The following is a 22,448-nucleotide window of genomic DNA, read 5'->3' on the forward strand; positions in this document are numbered from 1 at the left end:
AGCAGGCTCCTGCGGTCGGCTATCCACCCCCAGGCCACTAGGGGTCTCTGCTGATCCACCCGTGCAGATAGGGCTCTGGGGAGTTGCTTCTAAGCCCCTCACTTCTGCTGGAAGTTAGTCTCACCAGGGCATGTTCACTGCCCGCCCTGAGACTCTTTTAATGCTTGACCTTACATGCTGGATGTCAACCTCTCTTTTCATGCACCTGTCTTTTCCCCCTGGCTGTAGGCTTTCGATGGAAAGAGGGGGCTTCCTTGGAATCCCCCCAAACTCCCTAGTCGTGCTTTGGGGCATGGTAATAGCTCAATAAACGCGCAGCCTGATGGGACTTGGGCGTGGGAAGGGGGTGGAATGTGCCTGTTCCTGAGAGGAGCAGGGGGTTTGGACCTGTCTCCAGACACCCTGTTCCCGGCAGCCTCCCTCCAATCAGGCAGAACCAGTGTTGTGTCTTGAGGCACTAAAAACTGGGCTCTCTAATTCAGGGAAGACAAGCACATAAACACGCAACCCAAGCCTGCGTCTGCCCCAGGCGTTCTGTTGGGGGCTTTAGTCTCAAGGGAAAGGCACTCCTGGCCTGTGGGACAAGTAGCAGCTGCTGCTCTTAAGGAACATTCCTTCTCGGAAGGAGAGAACTGCTCAGGTTTCACTAGCCTGGCGGAAGGACAGCCCTCGTGGTCTCCTGCCCCCTGAGCTGGAGGGACTCCAGGCGGAGGGACTGGGAACTGGCCAAAGGGACAGTTGAGTGCTTGGGCAGGAGTAAGGTGGGGTAACTCCCAGACCTCAACTTTCTGTCACCTGGGACTGAGGGTGTGCTTTTGTATCACAGTGGTGACCCTGAAGGAGAGAAGACCTCCCTTGAGCCCCCGAGGCCTTGAAACTCTCTGGTCAAGTCCTCTGGAGGCTGACCACTGGGGCCTGACTGGGGGAGTTGGCTCCCACTTCCTACACCTGCTGCCCACCTTGACAGAGCAAACTCCTCACGGATCAGGATGCGGGTCCCCTCCCTGAGCAGGAAGCACTGGCTTTAGGGGACAGCACCGCTGGAGATGCAGGCCTGGCCTGCCACGTGCAGCATCTCAGGACCTGCTTACTTTGTTCTTCCTCCCTCCCCTGCTTCTAGCTGTCAGCGAATCCACTTCTAGCTTCCCACCAATTGGCTGTTCCCTCTGTAGTCTCTGCCTCCAGGAGGAGCTCCAGTTAGGGATGGTGGCCAGGGCCCAGGCCCCCTGGTGCTCCTTGTAATGTGTCAACAACAATAACAACAACAAAATAAAGGCCCTGATAGAATACAGACCCAGGAAAGCCCTCCCAGCTCTGCCGCCCACAGCTCACTAAGTGTGTGACCTGAGGGGTGTCTGCACCTTCCTGTGCTTTCCTCGCCTTGGGGTAAAATGGAGACAACTACTTTAGCCTTGTTGGAAGGAGTAAATGAGATTATACAGGTAAAGCACCTGGCCTATGCACTGTTTGGAGTGTGTGTGTGTGTGTGTCAATAAGCATTGATTCTTCCCTGTCTCTGCCAATTCTTTTTTAGACAATGCAAGAGGTAGCCACTCAATATTTCCCCAGCATGTCTCCAACCCTGACTCCACTGCCTGCCTTCTCTTCTACCTTTAAAGACGCTGGCAATCAGCCATCACTAGCAGCCTCAAAGCACAACGCCCCACAAATTTGCCTGTTGGACAGTCCATCATTACATTCGGAGGTTAGAGACTGTGTCATGTCCAATTTTGTATCCTTGGAACTCAGCAGGCGCAGCAGATGCTTGTGTAGATGCACAAATGCGCAAATGTGCATCTGTCCTCTCCTCCAGGGAGCCCCTCTGCACCCCAGGAATTCCGGAAAGCTGTCTCTGCCCCTTACTTTCTCCCAGACCTGCCTCGACATTGGATATTCCCACCTTTAGAGCTCCCAGGCAGGCTACTGATGCCACTTCCCCATTCTCCCCATCCTCAGCTTGCCTAAATTGCATCCTCCTCCAGGAAGTCCTCCCCTCCCCCCGCTGGCCTCTCTAGCCCTGATATTCCTTCATCTGTCCAGCAGGAACAGACCTAGGCTTTTCTTGGGGAAGAAGGATGCTGATGTGCTCTCTCCCATCTCACTGGCTGCTCCCTTCCAGCCCCTCCTCAGCGTCCCTGGACCCCAAGCTCTGGCTCACATAATTCCTCTAGATCCTCAGGTGCAACGCTAGCGCCTCTCCCGCACCCTGGGAGCACCTCCTGGACAGTTTGTTTGTGTTCTCCTAGGACCTGGCATGGTGCACACTGTAAATGCCCCTGCATGCATGTGACTGAGTAAGAACTGTGGCTCAGGCCAATTTGCTGAGGTTTAACTCTCCCGGGCAAAGAGAGGTGCATTTCGGGTCAGATTATTCCTTGAGCAGGGCTGGAGTTTGGTTCTCCCCAGTGCAATGGTTTTTTAGTTGGTGCCTCTAGGAAAAGACATCAGGACCCACACGTGGAGTCTCGAAGGTGCCTCCTTACTGATGGTGCTGGCCTGGGAAGCAGGCAGGGCTCTCAGAGCCAGGAAGCTGGGTGTCAGTAGGTACAGGCAGGATGGGGAAGTTGCTAGGAAGGTGGAAGCAGCAGCTGTGGCCCAGGTCCTGGAAACTGTTTTTAGTGCTTCTGGGTAGACGCGGTCTCTCTCACTTCTCACCCTCAATGAGAAAACGCAGGTGTAGAAATGCCAGGCCAGGCCAGGCCGGGAATATGTGCAGACCCCAGAAGGCAGGATGGGGACACGGGCTGGCATGTGAGGAGCAGGGTGATTTGAAAAAAAAAAAAAAAAAATCTCCCACTTGGCAACACCAAGGTGAATGATTAGCACACAGGGAAACCATGAGCCAGCAGCAGTTTGCAACAAAGCTGGCAGCAGCTGGAATGTTGATCGGGGAGATCATGTTCCTGAGGGAGAACACCCTCCTGGGCCAGGCTGGCGCTCACTGCAGCTATTTCAGGCTGGGGGGATTAAGGTCGAACCATGACAGTGTGTACACACACGCACGCACACCCCAGACACGCCTTTTCCCTTCTCTCCCACACTGCCCTGCTGCTTTCTCCGGGACCTGCCTTTATACTGGGGGAGCCCTGGGTCTCTCCTTCCTGACAGCCCTTGCTAGCCCCCTCCCTCCTGCAGGGGGACAGTGACAGACACCTGACCTGGGTGACAGGTGGGGACACCTGGCGAGCCCTACTCACCTTCCCAACTGTGCCCCAACCCACTGCAGGGACAGCTGCCCTGCCTGTCCCGGCCCCTCAGACAGCGGCCATTTCCTGCCCACCTCTCTCCCTTCCTGCTTACGCTCCCAGCTTCACCTTCCTCCCCCGCTCTGTGTCCCCTTCTCTGTGTTGCTTTTCTTCCAGTTCTTCAGCTTTCTCTTTCTGCCTCTTGAGCGTGACCTTCGACACTTGTCCTTCTCTTCCCTTGTCTCTTCCTAACTCCATTTTCCTCCTTTGACACCCCCTTGTTCTCTCTCTCCACCTGCCTCACTGCATTACACCATCACTGGCAGCCCTTCATGTACAAGGGCCTGGGGCAGCCAGTGTCGGGTGCGGCTTATAGAACTATGCACCATACTGTTGCTATTCAAAAACGATCAGGAGACTACACGCGTGACTAAACAGAAAGTCACGTGTGACGTTTACCATGGGCAAGGCCAACATGCTCCAGTTGCTAGTGAGAGACAGGGGTCCGCTCTGGACCCTGGCATCAGGGAGGCCTCTAGGGGGACAGCAACTTAATGCTGTCCTGAGGATTCGGCCTTGCAGGGAGGAGGCAGTGTCACCCTAACACATGGCACAGAGACATGGCGCCCTGGAAGGGCCTTGCATGTCAGGTGAAAGGCCCTGAAAACTCTGAGAGGCAGCCAGAGTCTTTGAGCAGGATGGTGATGCTAACAGAGCTTCGGGAAGTCACGTCCAGCAGCAGAAGGTGTAGTAGTGTGCGTGTGTGTGACCGTGCACGTGTGTGTATGCAGACACACACGTGTACACGTATGTGTGCATGGCGTGGGTGTGTGCGCGCGTGGGTGTATTGGCACACATGTGTAAGTGCACAGTGTGTGTGTAGGGTGCAGGTGATGAGCCAGAGGATCCAAGAGGTGGGTTAGGAGGTGCGGGCAGGGGCAGGAGGTGTGTAATGATCTTATGTCCCCCTGCATGCGGCACTCAGGCAACGAAGGCACGCGTTGAGAAATGCCAACTAGGACTACCTTGCCAGGTGTCTTTTCCTCTTTCTGGATGTCTTTATTTTTCCTTAACTGTCTGGGTTCTTCTTTCTAGGGGGGGTTGGAGCCTGTCTGCCACAGCCACCCCCAGCCGGGTTTCCCTGTCAGGTTGAGATCTGCTCCTTACAGTGGAAGGAATCAAAGTTCTTTCCTCTTTTCTCAAAGCTTAGAGGCACCGGATGCTGGGATTCCCCAAGAGGACTGACTTTTGCAGACGGCGTCTCTGAGACCTGGCTCGCGAGCCCACGTTTTCTTCCTCTGCCAGCTCCCGTCTCCAGTGACCCTGCTTGCTGCAGACGAACTTGTCAGTCCCAGCCCCAGCAGCTCGGGAGCTTCCAAGCATCCTTCCAGCAGGCCCTCACGGCCTTGCTACTCCCAGCCTTCCCCGCCCCACCCCCAGAGCCAGACTGGAGGTAAAGTCGAAGGGCCCAGGAGGTGGAATCCAGTGCCTCTCTAAGGACCTGATTATTTCCAAAGACTTGTGCTAATTTTCTGATATGATCCTCACATCTCTGTGAGGCACTAAATCCTCATTACTTTTCCTGACCGATGCATTCTAATTAGATCAACACTTAAAAAAAATTCACAATAGCCACAGGATGGCTTTCCATCTCATTAACTCCTCACTTATTATTTTCATGAAAATTACTGATAAAAATGTGCATCTCCATTTGGTGAGGCCTCACAGCCTCCTCGGCTCCTATCTTGCATCTCTCCCGTCACCGGAGCTGCGCTGCGTCGCCATGGTAACCCACAATAATAGAAACTAATAAATTACAAACGAGATGCTCGTTGAGCAATTATTGTCCTCTTTTATGCAAGTTTCTTGCTAATTTTGATCATAAGGGAAAGTACAATAAGACTCTGAAGGAATGAGTCTATTTCAAGAGAATATTAGCGAGCAGGAGACTGGGCGGCTGTTTTTAGCTCTGTAATAAAGTGATTTGGTGATTTCAAGCAATGGGAAGAGAAAATAAACTTCCTGCCTTGTGTCCCATGCAGCAGTCAGTATTGATTCCCATAAAGATGCTCTCGGGGGCCCGCCCTGGTGGCGCGAGGGGTTGAAGCGCAGCATTATGAAGTGATCCACAGCCACTGCAGCATGAGTTCAGTCCCCGGCCATGGAGGTGACCCACATGGCTTGGCAGACCTCTTCTGACCCTCCCATCGCTCCCCTCAGTAGATCTGCCTATTCTGCTCCTCACTCTGTCTCTGGTGAATCCTCTCACCCCCACACCTCTGGTTGTACCCCAGTTCTGTATGCATAAATAAATAAATCTTTGAAAAAAAAAAAGATGCTACCGGGATGGATTTGATGTGATATTTGCCACATCAAAATGTGCAAGCTTGTCTGGTCATCTGGAGGTCACCTTATTCCTTCCCAACCCTATGGGCCAGGAGAGATAGAGTAAGTGTGTTGGTCCTTAAAACTTAAGGGTAGAGGCCCTCCCTGGTGGCGCCGCGGGTTAAAGCACTGCACTGAGAAGCTAAAGCCGCTTCCGCATGAGTTCGATTCCTGCCTGCCCGGGAGGCGACCACATGGCGCAGCAGACCTCTCCTGACCCGCCCGCTGCTCCCCTCAGCAGTGTACTTCATCGATCTGCCTGTTCTGCTCCCCACTCTGTCTCTGGTGAAGCCTCTCACTGCCCCTGAGCCTCTGGCCTGTACCCCAATTCTGTATGCGCAAATAAATAAATCCTTAAGGAAAAAAAACAAACTTAAGGGTAGAAATATCATCTGATTTTTAAGGCACATTTTCCACACCTCCTGCCAATCATTTTTTAGAGCGTTTCATGCCATTCCTGACTGTCTCATGAAAAAAGGCTGTTATAAACCTCTAGGGGGGCCCTCAAGTGCCCATCCTGGACTCAGGAACTCAGTGGTAGAGGGAGAAAGTAGAAGTTGATGGCTTAGGTAGATGCCAGTGAGTCTGGATAGAAAGACCTTGCCAGGCAGCTTTCTGGTTTGTGGGTGTGGGGAAAATATTCTACCTAGGAGGGGGGCCCAGTCTCACCTAGACCACAGAGCTGCCCTCTCCACCTTTCCCAGTTCTGAGGGTGAACCTCCAAAGGGATGACTTGCGATGACATTGACAGTGGCCCTGAACCTTGGGGAGATAGATGTGTGAGGGTAGGTGAGCAAGAATAGGGTGATTGCGGAGAAGCAGTCCTAGGAAAGCTATGTTCACCTAATAGGTACACAGGACTTGGGGAACCCTCTTTCCCAGGACCACAGAGACCTGAGCAAGCCACAGTCTTCCTGAGGAGACTTCTGGTCTAGGATGTTTAGCTCCATCCCAGCTCTGACCCCACTTCAGCCTCCAGGGCAAGCGTTTTGCCCCTTTAATCTTTCATTCATCTCTTAGGCCAGAAAGCCAGGAATCACCTGGAGGTTGTCTCTCTAAGACCTTGGCATCTTCTAGGGAATGAGGTTGTCCCGGTGTGGTGAACAATGGCAAGAGAGGGCATGCTGCCCAGGATTGGATCAGAGGAGTCTAGGCCTAGGTGTCCAGGGCAGCTGTAGACATTCCTATAATGACTACGGGACAGGACCCAGCGCCATGTGTTACCTGTGAGTGAAGGTTTATGGAGGGCTGGTTTGGGGAGTAGGGTCCCCCGAGGTCATTCCTGAGCAGGTTATCACTGTGCATCTTGGTTTTGAGGCAGGTGATGTAACGGTTACAAAAGTCCTTGCAGAGTTCATTGACTTTCTCCAACTCCAGCAGGTGAATTCTCAGGACCTGGATTGCCTTCACCATCTGGGGAGAGGGAGAAAAGGTGATCACATCCCCTCATGACCTTGACCCCTCAAGGAGAGAGGAGCCTCCTTAGTCTGTGCCTTCTCACTCACACTCACACTCACTGTGCTTATCTGCCAACCCCTCACTTTGCGCTTGCTGTCATGGCAGCCGGGTGTTCTGAGGTCAGCACTGGCCCTGGAGACCGAAGGCCAGGCCTCAAGCCCTGAGCTTGTCACTTATGATCTGTACGACTGGGCATTCGTTCAAGCTCTCTGCACCTTATTGTCTGACAAGTGGAACAAGGATGTTTTCTCTACTCCCTAACTACTGTGCAGGTCTGTGGAGAGACCACACTGGCAAACTCTTATGCTGTAGGGTAAAGCCCTGAACAGCATGGTGGAGATGGAGATCAGGGCTCCTTATAAGAGCTCGGAAAGCTCAGGGCTGTCCATTCTTCCACTCATATTCTCAGGGCCCACGTGGTACAGGTCACCCTGCAGTTTCCGTTGACACAGGCTGACTGACCCAATCATCCTCTGGCGCAGCTGGACACTGGGACACCTCACTGTTGTGGTCTTTTCCACACCCTTTGGGTATGTTGTATGTGTTTCTGTGGTCACTTTAGATGGACATGCCTAACCTTTCCCTGGCAAGAAGCTCTTTCTCAGTCAAAGTTTTCCTCCTTATTGTTCTTAGTAGAGAAAGAAAGTGCTATGTGATGTATGAAAAATGGTGGGTGGAAAAAAAAAAAAACTGCCCTTGATCTAATCGATTTAAAAGATGGGTTGTTTTTATCTTCTCCACATGCCTATGTTTTAACCTTGTTTCAGTCACTTTGTGCAGGAAACACTTTTGTTTCCTGCCTTATCCCTTAGTTTATTAAATGTTTTCTGAGTGGCAGAATGATTTTCTCTATGCGCTAGACTGTTGAGTTTCTTTCTAGAAAGCAGGGATGGTATCTAGTTTGCTCACCAGGTTATTTTCAGCACCAACTAGTATGGATATCGAGTAAATATTTGTTAAATGGGTGAAAGTTATTTAGCAAGTATATTTTTAAGAGTTGCATATTATTCTTTGGGTGTGCCACCCTCAACCAATGCCTTATGATTGGGTGTTTATTACTTCTACTTTTTCCAAATTATAAAAAATGTTATAGGACTGTTCTCCAAGCTTATAGCTTTTATTCATATTTTTGCAATTGATTCCTTTAGGATCAATTTCCAGAAGTGATAGGAAAAAGTTTTGGAGATTCAGCTCTTTTGATAAATATTGTCAAACTGCTTTTCAAGCAGGGTGGATCACATGGTGCTGGAATGACTGGCCACTCACCGCACATGTTACACAAAACGAATGCAGGTGGATCAAAGATTCACACAGAAGATATGAAACTATAATGCTTGGAAACAAATAGGAGAAAATTTCAATGAGCAAGTTCTAGGCAAAGAGGTCTTAGACTTGACGCCAAAAACATGGCTCAGGAAAGGAAGCCTGATGAATTAGACCTCATCAAGATAAAAAATGTCCTCTTTTCCAAAGACCCTGTGAAGAAGAATAAAAGGCAAAGTAGACTGGGAGAAAAATATCTGCAAAGCATCTAACTGATGAAGGGCTCATATCTAGAATATGTAAAGAGCTCTCAAGACTAAACAGTAAAACAGGCCATCTGGTTAGAACATGGGCAAGAGCTGAGCAGCATCAGGCATTTCACTGAAGAGCACGTGTGTGCGGATGGCAAATGAGTGCGTGAAAAGATGTTCAATGTTATTAGCCATCAGGGAAATACAAATTCAAACCACAGTGAGAATTCACCACACACTTCTCAGACTGGTTAAAATAAAAATTAGGGACAATACCAATGGAGAGGAACTGGACAGTGGGTCACTCTGACACTGCTGGGGTCTGCATAATGGTGCTAAACTAAATTTATGCTTCCCAAATGACGCAGCAATTGTCCTCTTGGGCATTTACCCCCGAGAAATAAAAGTAGATGTTTACACAAAAACCTGCATTGGAATGTTCAAAGCAGCACTATTTCTAGTAACCCAAACTGGAAACAACAACAGGTGGATAAAATATTCCACAGGTGAATCAAGAAATGTGGTCTATCCATATCATGGAATAGTCCTCAGCAGCAAAAAAGGAACAAACCCTCAATATACTCAACTAGGGAGGATTTCAAGAAAATTAGGCTGAGGATGAAAAATCAATCTCAGAAGGGTACATACTTTGATGCCATTTATAAACCTTTTTAAATGACAAAATCATAGAGCTCAAAGGTTGCCAAGGGATGGGTGGAGGAACAAGAGAGGGATTGTTCTGTTGACATGCATAGTGTTGACATAAATCTACGATGATAAGACTACACACACACAGGAGAGCATATAAAACTGAGGGGGTCTGAGTAAGGTTGGTGATTGCATCACTGTCAACTTTCTGGTTGTGAAATAGTCATGCAAGAAGGGAGTCAGGACTTCTTTAATTAGCCCTTAGTAATTAGTTCCTGTGAATCTATGGCTATAGCAAAATAAAAAGTGAAAAAAAAGGGCAGGGGGTTGTTGCCTTTTGAGACTTATTTTGGTTGACATAAGCAATACACAGGAGCCCCTGTTTCTTCCTAACTTCCCAGCTTTCGGTTTGCATTTTGAGGCACAGGGAAACAAGGAAGGCTGTCTTTCCCAGAGTTTGACTGCGAGTGGATTTGCATGGCTACAAGCCAGCATTACACCCCTCTGTGGGCTTCATTGTCATTTCAAGTGGGGGGCAACTGCAGAGTCCCTGGGTTGGCATTTGGATCATCTGATGGGCAGAGACTGTACTCAACTAATTAAGGGCTCTTGGAGGACTGAATTAGGCAAAGTGTCACTCAAAGACAGAAAACCATCAATTTTGTGTCTTCATGCAGGGCTCAATCAGAGTCTTGTGCTAAGGGAGTGCTCCCCCACGGGGCTGAGACTGATAGAGACTGCTACCCCAAGCGAAGAGAACAGCGACCTTAGTAGGGATTATGTGCTACTAGATAAATATTTGGCCTTGCCTAACTTTTCTACTTGTTTTGGCCATAGAAATCTTGGACAAAAGATTTGTGTCTCTCTCAGTAAATGACACAATACCGGGTGTTTAATAACTCCTGATAATTGATAATGATGCCTAAATATTTCTTATTTTTACTATGTCTCAGGTCCATGTTCAGTCCCTTGCATGCCTTATCTTATTTATTCCACACAACCACCTCTGCAAAGAGGTACCATTATTGGCCATATTTTAGAGTTGATGAAAATAAAACCCAGAGATATTAAATTTTTACTTAAAGTCACACAGCTAGTAGTTGACGGAACTAAGAGATTAAGTTAGGATGTCTGTGTAACCCTCAATACAGATTCTCAGGATTTATGTAAATAGAAAAAAAATGCCAGCTTAAAGGGTTCATGGTTTGGGGGGATAACTACAGGAAGTGTGGGGTTCTAGGAAACAAAATAGCTTTGGGAACATTAATGTCTAGGACTTCCAGAGTCCTCCTTGGTGATGTTCCCTTACCTACTGTTGCCATTTCTTGCACCACCACAGGCTGGCCCATGAATGTCAGAATAGCTCAGCAGTGAAGCAGTTTGCGGCCTCATGGGTAAAAACAGAGGGCTGGGCTGTCAGGAGCCTTTCCTTTTTGGTTTCTCTGAACCCTATCAAGATGTCTGCCCTCACTTCTCTCATGGTGCTGGCAGGGGTCCGGTGAAATGACGTGGACAACCTCCAGGTGAGTCCACACGTTCCCAGACCACGAGTCCTGAGCTCTCCCAGTCAGAACATGTGTTCTCTTCCCAATCTCTCTGTGTTCTCTTCATCTTCTGACTGAGAAGCTCCTTTTCAACCTCCAGGTGAGTCCACACGTTCCCAGACCACGAGTCCTGAGCTCTCCCAGTCAGAACATGTGTTCTCTTCCCAATCTCTCTGTGTTCTCTTCATCTTCTGACTGAGAAGCTCCTTTTTCCACTGAACCAAAATGTCTCCTGCCTTCATAGAAAGTGCTTACTCTGTAGTCATCAAGAACACCAGGGACCTCCACCAATACAGCTTCCCTTAATTTGATGTTATTGGCTCAATGAGTACCAAGTCTTACTATAACCTGTACACTGGACCAGTCATTGGTCTTGAACAAGTTATTCAAGTAACTTTCTTTTCTCCAGACAAAAGAATCCCTACTCCTTAAGCCATTCCTCTTTTCCCTTTACTTTATTCCTTCCCTCCTACCTTCCTCCCTCACCCCCCCCCCCTTTGAGTGAATTGTCCTTTACTGGACTATTCATTTTAAATCACTATTTTATTTACTTAATTATTTTTAAATACTTTCATGAGTTATATACACACATTCACACACAAAGTGCACACCTCTATTCAACCCTAGTCAGTAAATACTTACTCTAAAAAAGAATCATAAAATACAAATAAGCATAAGAAAATAAAAGGTAAAATCCACCTGGAGTTGCTTTCCTCAAGTGAAATACACACGCAATTGTTTAAACTAGATCTGGAGCACAGTGGATCTACCTTTTGGTCTAATAACACAAAGTTGGAGGATTACATTTTTTATGGGATAATGGGCTTGATTTAAAGATGTAGGAAGAGACAGTAAATCATAATGGTATTCTAAGGCAATGAATATGTAGGACCTATTCATTGTAAGAGAAAACAATGGACGATGGAAGGTTAATGTGAGGCAGCTCCCCAGCTTTGAGTAGCAAATGCCTGAAGGGCTTACAGTGGACTTGAGGCCAGGCCTCCTGTTTGCAAACTGCGCAGCCAGTCCCACAACTTCTCTTGGTCTCAGTTTCTCCTTTACAAGATGGGGATAATCATCATTCTTAACTCATAAGACTGGATAAGGGTTCAGGGAGATAATTATCTGGAAGTGACTTAGAAACCACAGAGAGGCAAATGCATATACTTTAAAACTTCTTTTAACAATTCTTAACATCCTGTTCATTGTGCTAATGCTGTTCGATAGGCAGTTAGTGGGAAAATAATCATTCCCAGTTTTTCTTCCATATTTACGTTTAGTCATCATCACCTCTAGCTATTGTGTCATTTTGAGTTTTTGCCTGTCCATTGGTATAAAACTCTGATGCATTACACTATTTTTCTAAGTGATCAGCATCATGTAAAATGTTATCCCAAATCTTCCACAGCAAGACCAATTCCACTATGTTTCGTATCACCATCATACGTAACGGATGTGTCCTGAATTCCTTTCCCTAGGTTTTGTTTGGGTTTCAGCTTCTCTTCCTCCCTTCTCTTTCAAAATAAAGAAGCAGCCTTTTCTCTCAAGATGCACTCTTCCAAAAAGCAAAACTTCACCTTACATCACAGATTCATACCACTGTCTCAAAAAAGTAGGCAGGATTAGGGCTTCTCATTTTCTCTGAAGTCACATGACATGATGCCCCCCAAAACATGTTTTCCTACCTGGGTATTCTGAAGCTGTGGTTGAGCTTTATCTGTAAAATTTAAGATGAGAATAATACCTACACTGTAGAGTTCTGAATAATAAAACTCTGTAGAGTTCTGAACACGGAGTACAATAACGTCTGCAAATGTCCGGGTAGATAGAAACTATTCGATAAATGTCAGTTCTTTATCATCAGCATGCCTCTCCCTCCACCATCAAATTCTTTTCTAAAAAGTGGCCTCTCTTCTAGGATCATGGCCTCTTGACTTGAGAGTAATAAATCCTTGCCTTTCAAAACATTTTTATATAGAGCATTTTGTAATTTACGAAATGCTTTTCTCTCCGTGATCTCATTTGAGTCTGATAATCACAGGGGCACATAAGAAATATTATCACTCTCCTTGAGATGAGCAGATGAGGCTCAGAGATTAGGTGACCTGCTAAATTCCACGTAGCAATTAGGGAGGTAGACAGCCTTGCTCGGAGGGAAGGCCAGAGGGAGGGCCGGTGGATTCCTTTCACCCAGCCTGGCTGCTGCAAGTCAGGAAGTGGGAATTGTTCCCCTCACTACAGACCCAAGGAGTTTATAAACACGCATTCCTGAAAGTGTGCTGATATTCCTGCGGGTCAGTAGGGCAGCCAAAGCCTAAGTCAAGTCAGAAAATTTTCCAGACCAGATCAGCTCAGCCTGGCCAGTTGGAAGTGTGGGGTCACTGCAACAAGGAATGGGGATGGGACATGGGAGACGGTTGGCTTGGAAGATGGTGGTAACCAGGGTCTGAATGACTCCCAGCTGGTTGGAGGGTGGGGGGACCATTTGCTGGAAACCGCTGTACATAGCAAGTTAAATCGGGTTGAAGTCAATAAGTGGGACATTCTGAAGTCCTCAGAATGTGGAGAAGTCACATGGGAAGAAGGTAGTATTTGAGAGTTAGTCCCACAGGGTGCAAATTCCAGCCCTGGAACAGAGGGACATGGGGTTCTCAGCTCCTGGTTTCCTTCTCTGTAAAAAGGGGAGAATAATAAATATCTCGAGGGATTATTGTGAGAATTAAATTGCAAAGCAGGGAGCTTGAGAACAAGGGGTTTGGCAGGCTGATTCCTCCATCTCTGGGGAGACTGGACAATCCACATGATCTTTGCATTTTAGTTTCCTCATCTGCAAACTGAGATCATAATAGTGAGCCGCACTGAGGATTACCTTGGTGTGATTAGCAAAGAACTGAAAATAAGGCTTGGCACACAGAAAGTGCTAAGAGAAGATTAGCTGCAGAGCATTGTAACTGCTGGGAGGTAGGCCCGGGACTTAGGGCCCTCTGCCTCTTACCTGACCTGTGATCTTAAACAAGTGACTTCACCTGCCTCTCAATCATCTCTCTCCTCTTAAAATGGGGCTAACAATAATACTTGCCTCGTGGCTTTGAAAAAAAGGATGAAATTAGATAACCTACGTAAAGTGTGTGGAACAGCACTAGGCACCAAGTAAGTGCTGGACAGATGCTAATTATCACCGCATTGCTTCTTCTTATCTTTCCTTTTCCTGGCTGCTGCAGGATTTTCTGTTTCTCTCTGGGCAGAGTCTGCACTGAAGTCGGAAGTGAATGACTGTGAGTGGGGCTGGCCCGGGGTCTCTGTGGGCCCAGAGCTCGGCTGACTCCTTCCTGTGACTTCTTATTCAGAGCCTCCGGCCTCCGGGCCCGGCCTCCTCAGAGTGGGCCCAGGGGCCTGGGGGGTGGGGGCCAATTTTGGAGCTGGCTTTGCGGTCAGACAGCCATAATCTGTCCCTCGAGCCACACCAGAGTCTCATTAAAACGTGCCCCATAAATGTTAAAAAATTTACACATAAAAAAATTCCATGCATGAAACTGAAACCGTACGTTTTACAGCCTCGGTTTGAAATCTTGCATAATATATAAAACCTTGGCCCTGCACTGGGGGCCTGTAAATCAGATTTTATAAAACAAAAAGCTTTTACCTTTCAAAGGGGTTTGGGGAACTTGCAAATTTTACAAACTTTACAGACTGCCAGTCAGAGGCTGCTGGGCCGGGTAAAAAAATAGGCCTGGTGAGCACTGGGGGTTAGGAGTGGGGTGGGAGATGGAGTTGGCATCCCCAGGGGCGATAGCCAGCTTGGCTGCTAAGGGGGTGGTGGAAAGTCACCCCCATTATACTGAAATTTGGGGGGGGAGACAGTGGTGGTACTATGTGTAAGCGGAAGTTTTATTTCTCCCAGGAGGAAGAGTGGTAGGCTCTCATAGCGGCCAGCAGGCCTGGGTGTGGCTTTTGATGAATCATTTCCCTTCTCTGGACCTCAGTGTCCCCATCTATAAAATGGACTTGCCTCTGTGGTTTTCCTCCCTGCACACACGCACGCACGCATGATGCTGTGGAAGCAGCTGGCTAGCCAGGGGGCTACATTCCCTGGGAGTCCTGCAATCTGGAAACCTCTTTGATCTTTGGCTGCTCTGGCGAGTGCCGGCAGCCTTCCCATGGGAACTCGTCTGGGAGAGACTTGGGAACAGCAGGCAGTGCCATGAGAATCTCCCTGGAGGAGGGAGGCCGTGTCTGGAGGTGGGAGGATTCATGCTCAAATGTGGGTCCAGGGGGGCCACGGGCTTGTGGGAAAGCAGGGCCAGGGTACAATGGAGGGCCCAGGGTGTGGCAAAGTTTGGGGGGGACCCCAGTGTCCTCCTGACAATCCCATCTCTGAAAGTCAACATTCAAGGGCAAAGGCAAACCGCCCTGACACACATATATATAAAAAATAAATCTCTCAATTATCTCAGCTCATTTGCTTGGGGTCTCTCATTTTATGTCCCTGCTCTGCTGCGCAGTATATCTGTCCGGATAAAGAGTTACAGTCCGTTGGGCTACGTGTGCGGGGTTGTAAAAAATACAGATGCCAAATTAACTGGCTGTGGCACTCGGCAGCTGATTGAGCTGATAATGACGCGATCTGACCTTTTTCTAATTTCTAATTATGTGCATCTCGGCTGTGCTGGCTACATGATTCTTGTTCTAATGATGGCTCCTGCACTGGCCGCTTCATCTACCCCCTCCCAACACAGGGCTACAAGTCAAAGGGAACCCCCTTGGCTCCCCAAATAAAGATTTTGGGCTCAATCAGTTTTTTTTTTTTTTGGTGGGCACGTGAGGCTGGGAAGCTGGAATGCCTCGTCCTAGAGATACTACAGGTGAGGTTAACCTTCTGGGCGCTGTGCATTTTAAAAGGCCATTTAGTTCCAGAAGCCACCTCATTAACTTTTTTAAATGATTGCAGATGAGCTTAGGTGCATGAGTCCACAGATGAGGAAACCGAGCTTCAAAGGGGTGAAATCATTACAGTTGCAGAGAAACTAGGCTCTGGCCTTGTGTCTGCAAATGCTTCTTCACTTTCTCTATTTAGAGACCTCTGTTTTAATCAACTGGCCACCAACTGTGACCAATGCATGCGGGCTCATCTGGCCATGGGTGTCTAAGCACGGTGGTACCAACTGGACCACTCTAAGCCCAGTTGCCCAAGACAGATGACCAGGGGAGGTCAGACATCTGGACCCCCTGGGAAGTTTCCTCAAAACACACTTCCCCTCGGTGAGGCACAGCATGGAGCAGACACTTGGCCGAGTTTTGTTGGATTGAGTGAAGAAATCGTTTTTTTGGGTGAAGAGAACCCAGAAAGACCCCGTTAGCACGGGTGAGAAGGCCGCATGAGCTGGTCACCCTTCTGGTGTTTTCCAGGCTGACCTGGACTAGGAGGCTGTCTCTGGAGGGCTCCCATAGTCCTCCTGAAAAGCAGTGGTGAGCAAGAAAGGCGAGGTTTGTTTCCCCAGGACCCCTGCATCTTAAAAAAGCTTCAATTCTTTCATATTACTCAGCCTGGTTTTAGGGGTCCCCTAGCTGCCTATGTAGCTGGCAGTTTCTTTTTGTATCAAGTGAGGTAAGTGGAACCCCCCCAGATTGATTCTGGTTTCCACAGAAATGTCAGTTTCATCCCCTGACTCCAAGGATACCTTAGGTTCTAAAGACCTGCTCCTCAGGACTGGGAGGAGTGGGTCAGCCTGCCCTTACTATTCAACCATTTGAAGAACCTGCACAGGAAAACTCCCCCAGGGACCTGAGAGACAGGCGGCTGTGCTCCCGGGAAGTGTGGCTGCTTCATCCCAGCCAGGGAAGGGACCAGAGCTGAGCAGAGACGCATTCACAGATCTACGCGAGACTCCTAGTGGTGACTGGGCAGGTGCATACGTTCTGGCCGAGGCCTGTTCCCTCTCTCGGTGCCTGTCACCAGTCACAACCTTCACACATCCAGGCCAGGCTGCATTCTCTTCACAGCCCTCCCGGACTCCATAAAGTACTGTATTCAGCTCTTGAGCAAAGCAGCTGTGGATGGCTCAAGACACAGAGCCACCTGCTCGCCAGTGCACCTGTGTGCCTGTGCACGTGTGTGCTGGCGTGTGTGTGAGCACACACGTGTCGCCCTCCTTCCTTCTTGGACCCACATCTGTTTTTCTGATTCCTTTGGGGAGTAGGTACCAGCTAACCTCAGGGTGCAAGCGGCCAGCACTTTGTGGGAGAGAGTGTGCAGAACATCCACAGTCACTGTGTGTGAGCCGAGTGACCCACCCACAGGAAAATCAAGGACTGCGGCGAATAACTCCCACGATGCATGGGGTTTATTGTGACAAATGAATAGGGAAGCCTGTCTATGGCGCTCTCTCTCCTTTGGTGGAATTCTCAGGGCTTCAGGGAGAACTTCCAAAGCCCTCCAGCCCAGTGATTGCCTGATTTTATTGAGGGTTGCAAGTGCCCAGGAAGACTTAAAAATGTCGATTGTCAGGGTCCACCAAACTTACTGAATCACAATTTCCAGGTGGTGGGGCCCCGGGAATGTGTATTTTTAAACTGCCATGATGAGCTGGGTGACAAGTGAGGTTGGGGCATCTGAGCCATTTCATTTCCCTCACTGGCAGGACCTGCTGATCTTTCTCTCAACGTGACTGTGTCTCCAGGCCTTTCTACTGAAGTGCTTGAGTATTCCTGTCACCCCTCTTCTCCACCCTGGAGCACCCCAATCATCAGCTCCTCTCTGCAGCTGACAGCCCACGACAAACTCACTAATATGCCAGGACAGCAGCCCTTAGAACTGCTACCTGACGTTCTGGCTTCTATGCTGTTCCTTTTCTCCTGTCTGCGCTGCAGGGGTTGGGGGGGGAGCAGGGTGAGAGGCAGGGGAGGGTGTGGGGTGGGTGCAGAGAAGAGACCTTGGCAGCAGGATCTGTATACCTGCAGCTCCTGGTTGAAGAGACTCAGAGTTCTCAGCTGCCAGGGTGCAGTCTATTACTTGCCCCAACCGGGGAGCAGGCAAAATTGTTGACTGAATGAGTGAAAGGATCATTTCTAGGGTGGGAGTCAGTGGGTATGACCACCCCAGTCAGGGTGGGGGTTGAAGGGTCTTTACCAGATTGTCCAGTTCTGGGTCATCGCTGAAGAAGGGTTTGTGCTCCTGCTCCTGCTGGTGGACAAAGTTCTCGATGTCCACATCAAAGCTGGCGGAGGTGATGCACTCAGAGCCCTGGGTGGCCTGTTCACATTTCTCAAACAGCAGCGTCAGGAGCGGGAAAAGAGGGTGCCTGCGGGGACATCAAGAGCTCACACATGCGCACACACAGAGACCTGCGGCTGTTGCGCTCAGAAGCCACCAGGGACCCTTCCCCACATTCCCATCATGTGTCCGCCCAAAGCCCCACTCCTTGAGAATGTGCCCTGCCCCCATGGTCAGTCTAGAAGGCAGCATGTCATGCCCTGGCCTCACAAACCGCCTTTCGGTTCCTGGGGCCTCCCCACTGGTGCCTAAGTTGTCCCTTCGGTCAGATCAGCTGCATGGACATTTGGTGAGAGATGAAGAAAGAGGTGTCCACTTTTGGCTGCAGGAAGGAAATGTGGGTGTTGTCCAGGATCGCTCTGTGCAAGACCTATCCATGGCTGTCTGCAGCCGGCTGAGGTGGGGAGCACCGTGGCCCTGTGCCTGTGAGCAGCTGCGTGTGTGAGTGAGCCTGATGACGCCTCCTCCCACACGGAGGGCGGACGTCTCTGCCTGCCCCGCATCTGTGGGGTGACTCGGTTTAGGTCACATACCCCGGTTACATGTGTACCATCTCTCCGCACTTCGCCATCACCACGCACTTAGCGCGACTGTACCAAAAGGATTGTTTGCATCGATCGGTGCTCGCTGCTTCCCCAAGACTGCCCCATCTTAATAATCACATATTCTGCACACTCACAGCAGACACTTCAGAAACACTCGGTGACTGCCAAGGACTCAGTGAGTGAAGAGTGTGTGCGTGTGAGGTGGGCGGTATGGTCCTGCGATGCACTGTGGAGCTGATTGCACACCTGAATGGCTCTCTGGGTCTTAGCCTAGATGTCTGGGAAGCTTCACAGACTGCCCCTCCCCTCCAGCCGGAGCTGAAGGCTCCGTGAATTGTCCGCTTTGTCATCTGCCTTCCCCACTAGATGGTGAGCTCTATGAGGGCAGAATCAAGCCTATCTTTGTCATCACTGTCCGTGACTGAACGTATATGTTATGTGTATGCGCCTGTTTGCATGCATACATACATACCGTTCTTACGTTTCTGCAGCACGTGTGAACACCCAGCACACGTTCATGGGTGTGCTCAGACTCTTGGGTCTGGAGGCCCATTCCCTTCCACTATGGTTCTTAAGAGCCTCTGCACATCTCTCTCTGGTCTTTCTCGTGTTCTGAGTAAGCCCTCCTTGATGGAAGAGGGAGAAGGAAGTGTGTTGACCAGGCCCCTAGGCCTCTGCCAGCATTATCCAATAGGACTTTCTGCAGGGATGGAACATACCATCTCTGCTGTCAGTATGGTGGTCACTGACCACCAGGGACCAAGGAGCACTTGAAATATGACTCTTGGGTCTACTGAATTTTAAAGTTTAGTTCCTTTTCACTTAAGTAGTCACATACGGTGGCCACCGTAAATGAAAGCACAGTAAGTCTTAAAAAGGAAAATAGACCATGCCTTCTTCCTCCAGCACACTAAGACTGGACACTGCAGGAGAAGGACCGATCATCCTGTGCGTGTAGATGGGCAATCCCTACAAGGCGGGATGCCCATTCTGAGATTCTAATCATTCTAGGCAGACAGACAAGAGGTGTTTTGTTCCATTTACACTCAAACCCTGCAGGTCATTCTACTCAGTCTCAGGGGATGAGGGGGAAGAAAGGGTACAAGTTCTGACTTCAGAGGTGCTGCCTGGCTGGGCAGAGCCTGCCCCAAATACTGTCTCCCTCACTTGGGAGCTGCTGCAGAAACAGCTGGGCCCCGAGGCTGCAGGCTGGGTTACACTGCTCCCCATGCACTGACACCTACACTGCTAAGATCTGAGGATCACCTATCTGCAGCCCCAAATTGCCAGAAGGACTCTTCTGCCCTGCTAGGGAAACAATGGGTTAGCTTAGCCATCGGGCTGAGGACAAAGAGAAAACCAGGTGAAGGGGTTAAACTCCAGTCTAAGTCTTCATTTGCAGCAACTAATACCGAAGCATATTATAGTCTAATCTAACCTGATCCCAGTTTAATGCAAGATTCTCCTGGCCCTGAGTGGAATACCAAAGAAAGCCTCAGTGGCTGTAATTTAAGCAGAGCCCTGCAGTGGTTTAGCTGAGGGACATGAAAGGCAAATTCCAGACGGTGTTATGAATTATTGCGCCTTATGAACCTTCCTACTCTCAACAGATGCCTGCTGCCATTTAAACAGCCACTAGATCAATTAGGAATGAAAGGCACAAATCGACTCTGTACAAGGGCACTAAATTACCAGGAACTAATAATCCGCAGCATCGTGCCAGGTGGTGGGGGTGCAGCCCCCGCCCGAGCCCCCAGGCAGCCGCCGGTCACCATTTGCGCCGTTGGAGGAAGGGTGGGCAGCTGCTGGGCGGAGAGGCACTGGCCTGAATGTGCCTGTGCTATGTGGGCGGGGCTGAGTGAGGGCCGTCAAGAGTGAGAGCTGTCTGATCGTCGGCCCTGTGTGATATTGTGTGAACACGCGTGGGGTTCTGTCTGCTGTCCATATGCACACTTGGGGTGTGGGACACCCCTGGTGTGCACACCTCTGTGCTGTGAATCCACTTGACAGGTGTAAACTTATTGTGTGGTTGTGTGTTCTGTGTGCACTGCGGGAGTGGTGTGTGGTGTGGGGAAGAGGGATCTGCTCCTGACCGAGTATTGTAGCTACTAGCTCTAGAGATGGGAAGGGCAGAGGAATGTGGTCTCCTCTGTGATTGCCCTTTACCTGCAGGGAGAAACTTCCCTTAGAGTAGTCAGGGAGGGCCTCTGGGAGGAGGTGACATTGACGTTAAGCCTTGGATGGTGATGAGGTAGTCATGCAAGGATCTGAGGGATGAACTTCCAACAGAGAAAAAGCAAAGCACCTGTGATAGGAAGGGGCTTGACACATTTCTGGAACAAATTCCAAACCAGATGAAAACGGGAGGGGACGGGAGGGAGATGAGGTCGCAGAGGTGAGCAGGAAATCTGATGACAGGACTCAAAGCTGGGCTTTCAGGGGCTGGGAGTGTGTGGGAAGCACTATCAGCTACACTGGGAAACAGAGTGCACCCAACGAGTAGAACCATAGCAAGGCCCCTTTTATAAACCTGTCACCTGCAGGTATCAGATCCGAGGTGGGTATGTGTGTACAGAGCGTTCTATGACTTCTACTATCTGTCAGATTTCTGTCTTTCTCCTCAAGTTTACTCAAGGTCCCTGGAGCCAGAGCAGACTTCATGGATGCTAGCACAGCCACCTCTCTCCAACTCCTCCGCACCTGAAATGCGCTCCAGTCCCTCCCTACCTGAAACACACCAGCAGCTTCCTCCCTCCTCGTCTCCCAGCCTCGTCAGGCTCCTGCCTTTGCTTCCCCCTATGCTGATATCTGAACCCCTGAGCCCAGGAGCTCAGGTAGTGCCTGAACTTACCTGCAGTGTTTCATGTGAACCAGATCCAGGGTCAGGGGCTTACGTATGGCTCCCCGGCTCTATCCATCTGGATCCCCAATAAAACTGAACTAGGACTGTTACCTGTTATGCCAAGCCTGGGGTTCTCTGAGACACCCCACACCATCCCCCGAGAAACAGGCTGCTTCCCAAGGACTCAGCTGGGTTCTCCAGTGGCAGTCATGCCATGCGTTTCCTTGAGGCTGTCCCCTGGCCAGCCCCAGCGGCCCAGCCTAGGCCTGCCTAAGGGTTGACTATATTTCTAAGCCACCTCCACATGACTGGAAAGGAGGCCAGAAGCCCCCCTCAACGAGTCCTTTCCAGCAGCCAAAGTCACAGACTTAGGGTTGGGGTAGGGCGAACGGCAGGAACTGTGGCCACTTGAGATGAAGAATTTCCTATTAGAGGTGGGACACTGGTTCTGTTGTTCTTGGACACCCAGCTTTTGTTTGTCCCACGAGAACATGGGTCTTCTGGAGGCGCTCCCCACTGTCCTCTCTCCCACAGACCCTGCAGAGGCAAGACGGCCCATCACAGACCACGATGAGCCAGACATGAGGGCGGCCACTAGACTTTAGTCCCAAAGAGCCAAGGGCATTTGACCTCCACGAGAGCCGACCTTCTCCTGCCTGGGCTTTTCCTGATCTTCTCCTGTGTCGCCTCCCACCTGACCGGCCCCCTCCACCCCAATCTCTCTTAAGCCGTTCAAAATTTGGAGGAAATAAATCTTGCCGCACTGATTCAGGGAGAGTTTGAGCCTCGTCAGTGCAGAACAAATAAAAGGAGTGAACTGGCATGACATTTTACTGCAGAAGAGAGGTCGTTTCCAGCCACTAATAAAAAGGATTTGACACAGACTAATAAAGAGAAATGAATTTCTCTAATGGCCTAATTTAGCACATTCAGCACTGTGCCTCTTGCCCGCCTGGGTGCCAGGAGGGCGGGCGGCTTTGCCGTGAGAGCGGACAGAGCGGAGGCTGGTGAGAGAGAGAGAGAGAGAGAGAGAGAGAGAGAGAGAGAGAGAGAGAGA

General features: G+C 49.7%; 1 protein-coding gene across 6 annotated transcripts in view; it reads right to left on the bottom strand.

Moving 5' to 3' along the window:
* Window positions 1-22,448, bottom strand: part of PKNOX2 (PBX/knotted 1 homeobox 2) — a 253,357-nt gene that overhangs the window by 27,865 nt on the left and 203,044 nt on the right. For all 6 annotated transcript variants that reach the window (XM_012729584.1, XM_012729580.1, XM_012729581.1 and 3 more), the window contains 2 exons: window positions 17,861-18,032; window positions 6,795-6,983 (listed from right to left, as the gene is read on the bottom strand). In XM_012729584.1, the coding sequence (XP_012585038.1) occupies window positions 6,795-6,983; window positions 17,861-18,032 (361 nt within the window). The remainder of the gene's footprint in view (window positions 1-6,794; window positions 6,984-17,860; window positions 18,033-22,448) is intronic.

Source organism: Condylura cristata, unplaced genomic scaffold, assembly GCF_000260355.1.
Source record: "Condylura cristata isolate star-nosed mole 26May11 unplaced genomic scaffold, ConCri1.0 scaffold00025, whole genome shotgun sequence".
NCBI lineage: Eukaryota > Metazoa > Chordata > Mammalia > Eulipotyphla > Talpidae > Condylura > Condylura cristata.